Source organism: Poecile atricapillus, chromosome 7 (assembly GCF_030490865.1).
Source record: "Poecile atricapillus isolate bPoeAtr1 chromosome 7, bPoeAtr1.hap1, whole genome shotgun sequence".
NCBI lineage: Eukaryota > Metazoa > Chordata > Aves > Passeriformes > Paridae > Poecile > Poecile atricapillus.
The window spans coordinates 9,545,534-9,555,269 of record NC_081255.1 but is presented as its reverse complement, the minus strand read 5'-3'; the positions used below and the strand labels follow the sequence as shown (position 1 = coordinate 9,555,269).

The window sequence follows — 9,736 nt, the reverse complement described above, 5'->3', positions numbered from 1 at the left end:
GACATCTGTACAGCTTCCCACTCCCTGCTTGGATGTCCCATCAGGAGAGCAACACAGCCCAAAGAGCAATCAGAAGAGGACAGCAATTCCCAGCCTTTCTTGGAAAGGTTTGGATTGAGCAGCTCCATCCCTGGGCTGTGCAGTTTTACCCTCTGACACGTGCAGGGGTGAGGGTGATGAGAAAAAGCCAAGCCAGAAGTTCTGGATGCTGAATGTGAGATATCAGGCAGTGCCTGTGGGAAACTGAGTCACACAACTCTCTCACTCTGGCCTGAGAAATCATAAGGAGGAATCCCAACAGTCCTTGGAGAAGGAAAACAACCTTTGCAGGTGTTGTCTGTTCCTTGTTTGCTTGTCAGAAACGGCCCAGGGGTGTTGTTCCAGCTGCCCAGTGATGGTGATGGGTTGGTTTCATGAGCAATGAGAGTTTTACCTCCTCAGACCTGCTCAGAGCTGTCTAGAAAAGAAGATCTGGAAGAATAAAACTTGCTCTCTTGTGCAACTGGAAAGTCTGTGTGGTCACTGTGCTGTTCCCAACACAGTGTGACAAGAAGATCCCTAAACTTCATCCTTCTGAGATATTTTCCACCCTGAGAAATGCAGTGGAAACATCAGCCATGGCTGCGTGAACAGGGCTGCAGTTTTCCCCTCACACTGGCCACAGCAGCAGCCAGACCACTGAGAGGTTTCAAAAAAACAAACTCTGAAGCAGACAACACAAACCACAGGCCACCAAGCTGAGAGCAGCACCAGGGAGAAGGAAACAAACGCTGCAGGCTGCTGAGGAGCAGCAGCAGAGCTGCAGGAAGGCAGGAGCAGGGCACAGGTGAGGATGGACCGCAGCTGCAGCCTCGGTGTCCTGCCTGGTGGCAGTGGCAGCCCCAGGGTTAGGGTTCCATGGGGCAGACACCAGGATGAACAGATAGGGTTTGGGGTTTTTGAACACCACTTTGATTCTTTACCCTTCAGCCCATTCTGTGAGAAGTTTCTGGGGCCAGAGGTCGCACAGGTGGTGCCTTTGGGGACAGCAGCACTTCTGCTCAGCCACAAGTGCCCAGCTCCACTCTAAACTTTGCCTTGAGATCAGCCCCTTCCTGATGGGCAAAGTGGGCTTGGGCTGCTCTGTCTGTGCTGCCCACACCACCCCTTCCCCATCCCCAGATTCCCCTGTTTCCATGCTGGAGCTCCAAAGCCTCATGGAAAGGTCCCTGTGCCAAGCAGGCAGCAAAGAGGGATGAGCATTCCGGGTTTCTCCACTCTGCTGGAGAAGGAATGAGACGCTGACTCCTGATCACAGAGGCCTTGCAGTGCTCTGGTTGCACCAAATGAGGAGAGGACAGCACCACTCACTAGAAAAACATATTTTCACCATCTGTGTTCTGCTCAGGAGAACACCACCTGCAGCAGGAAAGGGGCCAGACCCTCCATGGAGAAGCCTCATGTGCTGAAAGGGCAGGAGCAGGGCTCGAGATGCTGCTTTCAGCTGCAGCCCCACTGCCCTGCCCTGCTCTGCTGCTTGCATTGCACCAGCAGAGCCTGTGGCCACCCCACCTCCTCCAGGTGTCACTTCTGGGACACCCCTCAGGGCACTGCCCATCCTGGCATGTTCCTGCCCATCCTGGCAGCTGGGATGAGTCCAATCAAATGGTTGGGGAGCATTTTCTGGGATGGGAACGCTCCATAACTGAGCACAAAATGAACACAGCACCTCTCCCAGCAGGGCTGTGACACCACGGGGAGCAGCAGGTCCATCTTCTCAGGCAGCGAGTAGTGAGTTCCAGCAGGCTCTTCAGCACGTCACATCTCGAGTTTGTTGGAGGATTTTGGAAGGAGAACTCGTGCAATTCTGCTCAGGCTGATGCAGCACAGCCCTGGTGTTCTCCAAGCCTTTATGGGTTGCTTGAATCCCCTCATGCTGAAGCCCAACGTGGTTTCTGGGTGGCTTTTGTGGTGTCCCCGTGCCCAGGCAGCACTCAGCCCTCACAGTGTGTGTGTGTGTGTGTGTGTGTGAAGGGGCTGCCAGCCACGCTCCATTTCAAAGCTTAAACAAACCAAAGAAAGTCTTGGATTCCTCAAAATTAACCAGGGCAATTTTGGAGACGTTGACGTGCAGACTGTCCATCTTCCTGAGCTTGAAGAGAGCCCCCAGGTAGCTGTTGCGGGCCCACATCCTCTTCCCCGTGCAGAAATTGGTGGCTTTGTCCTCCATGAGCACCAGGCTGCCGGGAGAGGATGGATTCCTCTTGTAGACAACGTGGGACAGGAGCTGGCTGTCGCAGGCAGTGCCTCGGAACAGCACCTTGGAGTACACAAAGTACAGCCCAGGCTCGCTGACCAGCAGCCCCCGCTGCTGGTACTGGATGCCACTGGTGTAGGCATGGCCAGAGATGGGCTCCCACTCCAGAGGAAGGTCCTGCTGGGCTGGGTTGCCTGGAAGGAGAAAGAAGAGTGAAAAGGAAGGGTGGTGAGGATGTTGTTGTGGTTTCTCCTCAGGTGGCATCAGGCCAGGCGTGGAAAATCCTCGCCGGCCTCACACCTCAGCAGCCCCCAAAAACCTCAGCGAGGAGCAGAGATGAGGGGGAGGGTTTTATCTGTTTCCAGATAGAATTTCCATGGTCAGAGCAGAGGTGTGGGCTGAGCAGAGCAGGGAAGCCTGTCCTGATAACTCCAGCCCTTCCCCTTGCCCATCCCGGCCACGTACCTGTCAGATGTGCCGCCCTCCTCACCTCCTTCTGCACAGGCTGCTCCTTCTGCCCTGCACGGGGAGAGGGAAGGCATTGGCCACCTGCTCCAGGGAGAAATCAGCCCAGAGAGCAGGGGGACCCTGCTGAGACCCTGCACAGCATCCTCGGGCCAGGCTGGAGCTGGGAAAACTCTGCCTTCCCTGGGGGGCTGAGTTCCCTTTGGAGAGATGGGCCAGCTCCACTGGCTCGGTTTTTTATCCCACTCCATCCCTTCACTTTTCCTCAAGGTCTACTTCATGTTGTATAATTTTAGAAGTAGCCCATCCTTTTCTTGAGGAGCCTTTTCCTTCTCTCAATTAAAATATTGCTCTCCTCCCCCCTTCTCCTTTACACTGTTTCTCTTCTTCTATTTATTTATCCAGCCCTCTCAAGAAATTCAGGTTTATTATTTATGTTCAGCTTCTGCTAAAGAAACCTGTGATCAGAGAACTGAGCATCCAGTTCAAATGACAGGTCCCCTTCCCCTAAAGGGGAAAATTCATTGGTGCATTGATGAGAACCAGGACTGCCCTTTCCCAAGAGTTTTGCTATTTTTGCTAATTTTTTTTTTTATTCAGAAAAAAAAATTTGAAACTAAATTTTCTAATAACTAAAATTCTCTATGGAGAGAAAAAAAATAAAACTTTTCAGATCTAGGAAAGAGCTATCAAGAGGATCAAAAAGGACATCCTCACTTATAACATTGACATGGAATGCCAAAGAAAAGCAATAGCTTGGAAGTTCAAAACACAATTTTGAAATTGTTCCATTCAAATTGAAACGTGTTTTTTGTTTTTTAGATTTATTTCGTTTTTCTCCCAAATGAAATCTAGGAAAAGCAGCAGGTTCTTGTGGACAAGTTTCCATTTCACTGGGTTCCTCCTGCAGGCACAGACTCACCCGTGAGTTTCTGGGAGGCTGGAGGGATGTGCTCAGCGCTGGCAGACTGTGGAGAGAGAAGAGGAACACTTAGACTGAGAGCATGAGCTCTCAGAAAAGCACAGGGAGCAGAAATATCCGGATAAATCAGCCACGGACCGAGCAGTCCCTCTCCTCTGTGACCCCCTTCCCCTGTAGCCACCATCCCGCCCTTGGGGGGGCAGCTCAGACCATTCCAAGCGTTTCTTTTTCCCTCCTTCCTTCCTTCCCCAGGGATCTGTGCCCATCCCTCACCTCTCTGAGTTCATCCACTTCCTTCTCCAGGTGAAAAATCTTAAATATGCTCAGCCCCACTCCGGTGAAGGCCACCAGGATCAGCAGGAACATCACGAGGAAGCCGGCGCTCCTCCTTTCCCCGTCGTTCCGTGGCTTCCTCCTCCGGTCGGGTACCGGCGGTGGGAAGGGAGCCCCGGGGGGAGCCGAAGCATCAGCACAGCCTTCCACCCAAAAGATCTGCGGGTAGCAGTTCGGGTTGGGGATAGGCCGGACGTGCCTGCTGGGATCATCCTTGTGGTACCCGAAAGCTGCCGGGCTCGGCGCAGCCCCAACCCCGGGGGCAGCTCTGCCCCGGTACGGCTGCATCCCCGCGGGGATGCTGTGGCTCCGGGAGCACCCGGCTGGGATGCTCTGAAATCACCCGGCTGGGATACTGTGAAATCACCCGGCTGGGATCCTGCCAAAATCACCCGGCTGGGACGCTGTGAAATCACCCGGCTGGGATTCTCTGAAATCACCCGGCTGGGATGCTCTGAAATCACCCGGCTGGGATGCTGCTGCTCTGAAATCACCCCGCTGGGATGCTCTGAAATCACCCGGCTGGGATGCTGCTGCTCTGAAATCACCCCGCTGGGATGCTCTGAAATCACCCGGCTGGGATGCTGCTGCTCTGAAATCCTCAAGCATCAGCAGCAAAGCCCCTTCCGGCCCTGCTGGGGCTCGGGACACTCGCGCTCCTCCCACAAGGGCTCAGGCTGCTGCTTCCCCGCAAAATCTGTCAAGAGAAGGAACAGAAGGAAGGACAAACTCTCCGGAGTCCCCCACCGCAAGGGAGAGACGCAGCCCAGGAGTTCTCCCCAGCAGGAGGATGCAGAACCGGCCCCGAGCGGGATGCGGGGGAATCCATCCCACCCTTGCCTTGGCAGCTCTGCAGGGCGTGGAAAAAAAAGTAAAGTAAAAGCGAAAGCTCCAGTGAGTAGAGGAAGAGCCTGAGCAAAGCTGCCCCCAGCAGAGCCAGCTCAGGGAGCTGCCCTGCTGCCTTCCAAGATAAAACTCAGAATCCAGCCCATGCTGTGAGGGCCAGCACTTTTAAGAGATCATTACAATATCTTAATGAAGAGAGAAATTCCATTCCCATTTCTCAGTTTCCATTCCTCCTTTATTGCAGATTTCTATCGGGAACAGTGAGATTTTCCCCACAGATTTACAGGTGTGCACAGGTGATTATAAACATTTTTTCTTGCACTTTACAGCCCTGTGCTGAAGCGTGCACTTGTATGGGGTAGTGTTAAAAAAAAAGGAGATGCTTAACACAAGAGCAAAGTGGAGATTTGTCTCCCGTGGCTGAAGGAAGCAATCACAACACACAGGCTTTGATCTTGAACATCAAAAGTGGGGTCTGAAAAGGGCACATTTGAACAACTTTTACAAAGCCAGAGGGTCACAAACGATGGCTTTGCCTGGAGAGGATCCACTTCCACATTTTGCTGACTCTGTGTTAATGCCAACAGCTTACTGAGGTGGGATTGAGGAGAGAGCAGCAGTTTCCCTTAAATGTCAAAAGTGTTCTTACTCCACACCCACTGCTTCCCACTTTCACAAAGATGCTTTTTTAAAGGGTGGGTGAGAGGGAGGGACAGGGAAACCAACTGAAGCCATTTCAGCTGCACCTTCTTTTTTTAATGCCCAGATCAAGAGCCTGCAATACCCCATGTGGTGGCACACCCAAGACTGGGGCTATTTTACCATCAAAAGATGCTTAGTGCACAACATGCTTCCAGGGACCTCCCCTGCTGTCACTCTCCATTTTCCTGTGTCTTTTTGACACTGACTGGAAGATGATGCAGGGCTGTGTCTGCACAGCACATCAGGATCATAGAGCCACAGGATGGCTGAGGGTGGGAGAGAACTCTGGAGATCCTCTAGTCCAAAAAAAGAAAAAGCAGGTTCTGCTGCTCAAATGGCACAGGACATTAACAGCACTACTGAAATAATTTGCTGTGGTGGGTACTTCAGTCAGGTGAATTTTGCTAGAAGGCTTGGAGCCAGAATTTAGACAAGGCTGAGCCCTCTTAACATGTGAGGCAAGGACAGCTGGGCAGGAAAACAAGGCATAAGGAGGGGTGTGAGATTTGCCTCCACCACCCTCTCCCCCTCTTGAACCTGCCTGTACACCCTGTTTCCAGCAGCCCTATTCCTTTGAACAGGAAGGAATATTTTCCAGTGGAAACACATTCCATAGCCCTCATCAGAGAGTTGTTCCCCCTTTACCAAACCAACAGAAAACATTACAGAGACTGCAGAAGAGGATTTGCTCGGAAGAACGCTCTCCATCCCCCATTCACCCACAGAGGAGAGGTGGGAGCTCTTATTAACAAGACACAATTATGCTAAAGCTGACGGCAGAGAATCCAGTTTGGATTTGGGGACAGAAGGATGACCTGCCTGAAACAGCCAAAAAAAAAAAGCAGGACTTGAACAATGATCCAGATCTAATATTTGACAGAAAAGAAACCCTGAAAGTCAGAACAAAAACTGAAGTGTGAAGCTCTGTGTAGGAGAGGCCCTTGCAGTGTTTTGGACAATTAACAAATATTTCCTATTGCACTAATGACTAGTGGAAATGTTAAAAAGCAACTCTTGAAAGCCAACAGGGCTGTGGGAGTTACACCCAAGAGCAACTGAGAAAGTTGCTCAAACTTGGCTCATTTGCCTTCAAAAACACAGGATTCAAAATCATGCGGACAGAGAATTGAATCAGAAGGAAACGAGGCAAGAAACCAAGAGTGCAGCTCAAGCTCTGTGGGTAGAAAACAGTGTGCTAGAAAGAAAAATCAGTCTTTAGCTGAGGCTCCTCAGCTGGACACGAGCTTCCAGCAGGGAAAGCCCACAGGCTCCCCTGAGAGCTCACACACAGCTCTGGGCAGCTACAAACACTCCTGGAAATCACTTTACAAGTCTTTGCTCAACTCCAGAGAGGTAAGTGAACAACAACTGAATTTCTGGAAGAAGTTGCAGGAACTGTTGGACAGAAAGGAGGTTCAGATCTGTCTGTTCAAGAGCAGATTGGCAGGGAGGGATGGACAGTGTGTGGAAAACTTGTGAAGAGAGGGATGATTTCCAGCAGAAATTAATTAAAGAGCTCTTTAATCTCACAGAATAAAATGCCTCCCAAGGAGCCATGAATTGTGAGCCAAATCTGAGGGAGTTTGAACCAAAAGTTGGATTTTTGACAGAGCACTGGGATGGACACTTGAGAGCTGACTCCAAAGGAAGAGGACTGAAGCCTCAGAGGGGTGTGAAGGCACCAGAACTCACCCAAACTTTGCAGTCAGCACCATCTTCACATCATTTTCTTTATCACATCTTTATTAACAGTCAGGTTTCTCAAATAAGGGAGATGCTTTTCATTTCCTCAACAGCTGCTCTCCTTGCTCAGAGCACGTGTTGCACACGTAAAGCCATGGCAAAAACATTCAGATATTCACACTCAGGAAGAGGTTTTAAAATCAACTGGCTCTAGAGTGCTTAACACATCCCTCTCCTTCTCCCTGATTCCAAGCAGCCCTGAATTCAGCAAATGAGGGCTCTGTCCTGAGGTGAGAGAGAATCCAAGGAGTCAAAGCAGATGAGGAAAAGAGGAGTGATTAAAATATTGCTCTGCTGCTTTCATTTCTTTTGTGCCTGTGCTAAGTGCAGGGAAATGAGGTAGGGTGGTTCTGAGGAACAGAACAGCAACAAGGAGCTGTGGCCAGCTGTGAGGAGGAGCAAGAGAACATGCAGGTGTCCAGTTCCTGTCCCTCCTCTGCTGAAGGGAGGTCAGGACATCCCCAAACCCTTCTGCAGGGTCTGTGCCCTGCCCCAGCCTCTGGGTACAAAGCCAGCCCTGGCAAACTCCAGCTGGCTCTGCTGGACAGTTTTATTTCATTTTGGGAGCAGCCAGTCTCAGCCCATTCCAAATTCTGTGTCATTACAGCTCACAGAAGCTTCAGTAGCTGCCCCCAGGTATTTTTCTGGGAAAAGAGAAATAGCAGGCAGGGATTGCTGTTTGCTGTGAGCTGACAGAGAGCCCTGCAGCTGGATGGAGGCTCCAACCACATCAAACAAGGGAGAAAAACAAACCCCAAGGTGGCAAACGTTTCTTTTCCATCTCCAGGTCCGCAAAGGGCAGAGTTCAGCTCCTCTCCATGGCCTCCCAAAAGCTGCCCTGCTGTGTGGGAGCTCCTGGTGGCTCCCACAGAATGCCCAGCCCCTGTTCAGTACCAGCAGGAAGGCAGCAGAAGCCTCCTGGGAAGCTTCTTACCAATCTATTCTGCTTAAAATTAGAGAAGGGCTAAGAAAGGCGAGTTTCAGCACGGCTTCCTGAGCTAAGCTTTTATCTGTCACAAAGCCCAGCTGCAGCAGCTGCTGCTGTTGGACACTCAGGGTTTCCAGATGAGACACCCTGGGTGTCACAGCACTCTGTGGGCAGGGCTCTCCACTCCACTGTTCCAAACCAAGTGGAACACGTTGGTGGTGAATTAAGCAGAACCTGCTAAGCTGTTCCACCTCGTGCTAAGGTGGCAGAAGCCACACACCACCTCAGGGTTTGGGTTTTCTGCTTACATCACCACACAGAATCTGGCAGAATCTGTGTATTTAGAAAAGCCTGGATTTCCACTGGTATTTAATGTATATAACCTAAACACTTTGCTTTGGCAAACAGTAATTCACCTACACAAGGTCTGTGTTTGTACCTATCCACGTGGAAACCTTCACATAAAAGGTATTTTTGACCTTGGGAAGGACACCATCCTCACTCCAGCACACAAACACTGGCTTCTGGCTGTTTTACACCAACAGCTGTCCAACTAAGACTGTCACAGAAGAATTTGAGATGTATGAACTGTCTTCATTAGAAACTATTAGCCCTGCACAAAGTCTATAACCAATTTAAGAGACTCAATTCCAAAGAAACAAATTTTAAAAGCCGAACTGTGTGACATTAACAAAACTGAAAGTAAAATATGACTCAAGAGCCCACATAAAAGGAAAAGATTAGACAATAATAACCTGATGGTAAGAAAATCTGTTTTTAAAAAATGGTTACAGATAACTAAAAGAAGGGAGGCAGCAGCAGGTGGAAGCTGTGGTTCAATCTCCAATCTCTTACCAGAACACACTCTCAAGTGTGCAAAAGCGTAACTGGCCCTGTAGGTTCCTTCAGATGCTTTATTCCCATGGCACAGTTCCCATGTGTTCATTACAGGACAAGCTTCAGCACTGGTGTTTTTCCACAGAATGCATCAACTCCTTAATCCTAAATCAGGCCCTGTTTTTAAAATTTAGAGAGAGAGAGAGAGGGGCTGTTTAGAGAATTCAGTCAGGTGAAAAGCCCAGTGGTTGTCTAGGCAATAAAGGTACACGTGCTTCTAATGAGTGATGTACCAAGAGAAAGGAGTAAATAAAGTAAAAAAGTAAATAGAAGAAACCCACACTTCCCCCCACTCCCCCAAAACACCCAACACTCTCCTCCCTCAGCACACTCCACATTCAGTTCTATTTTGAAATCCCAGTGCTGTGATAAAGCAGAGCCCTGGGCCACTGAAGTGAAAACTCCGTGCTGGGGAGATCTCCTGTGACAAGCAGATGCTGGCCAGCCTGGGAATTTGGAATTTGGCTGCACACAGTCCTGCTGGGCTTTAACAGAATTCAGTCAGAGGGGGAGGGAGCAGTAAGGGGCAAACTTCAAGCTGAAAACTCCAGTTTTGAGTGATTCTCTGAACTTTCCTTTCAGGGCCTTTTGTATCCTTCCCAAGCCTTAGCTCTGAGTAGCAAGAGGTCACTTCATGGAGCTCTTCTCACCAAAAGCCACCACA

At 50.2% G+C, this 9,736-nt stretch overlaps 1 protein-coding gene across 1 annotated transcript; it reads right to left on the bottom strand.

Annotated features, from left to right (window-relative positions):
• Positions 1–1,398: 1,398 nt before the first annotated feature.
• FASLG (Fas ligand) lies at positions 1,399–9,302 on the bottom strand. Its single transcript, XM_058842700.1, has 5 exons — positions 9,031–9,302; positions 3,897–4,653; positions 3,624–3,669; positions 2,702–2,755; positions 1,399–2,430 (listed from the first exon to the last, which is right to left on the bottom strand). The coding sequence occupies exons 2-5, from the start codon at positions 4,242–4,244 to the stop codon at positions 2,036–2,038; spliced, it is 843 nt and encodes a 280-aa protein (XP_058698683.1). The 5' UTR covers positions 4,245–4,653; positions 9,031–9,302; the 3' UTR covers positions 1,399–2,035.
• Between the last annotated feature and the right edge of the window lie 434 nt (positions 9,303–9,736).

Coding starts and splice junctions, on each gene's coding strand:
- FASLG (XM_058842700.1), bottom strand. CDS start 4,244: ATGCAGCCGTACCGGGGCAGAGCTGCCCCCGGGGTTGGGGCTGCGCCG. Junction 3,670..3,896: donor AAGTGGATGAACTCAGAGAG/GTGAGGGATGGG, acceptor CTCTCTCCACAG/TCTGCCAGCGCTGAGCACAT. Junction 2,756..3,623: donor AGCCTCCCAGAAACTCACGG/GTGAGTCTGTGC, acceptor CTCCCCGTGCAG/GGCAGAAGGAGCAGCCTGTG.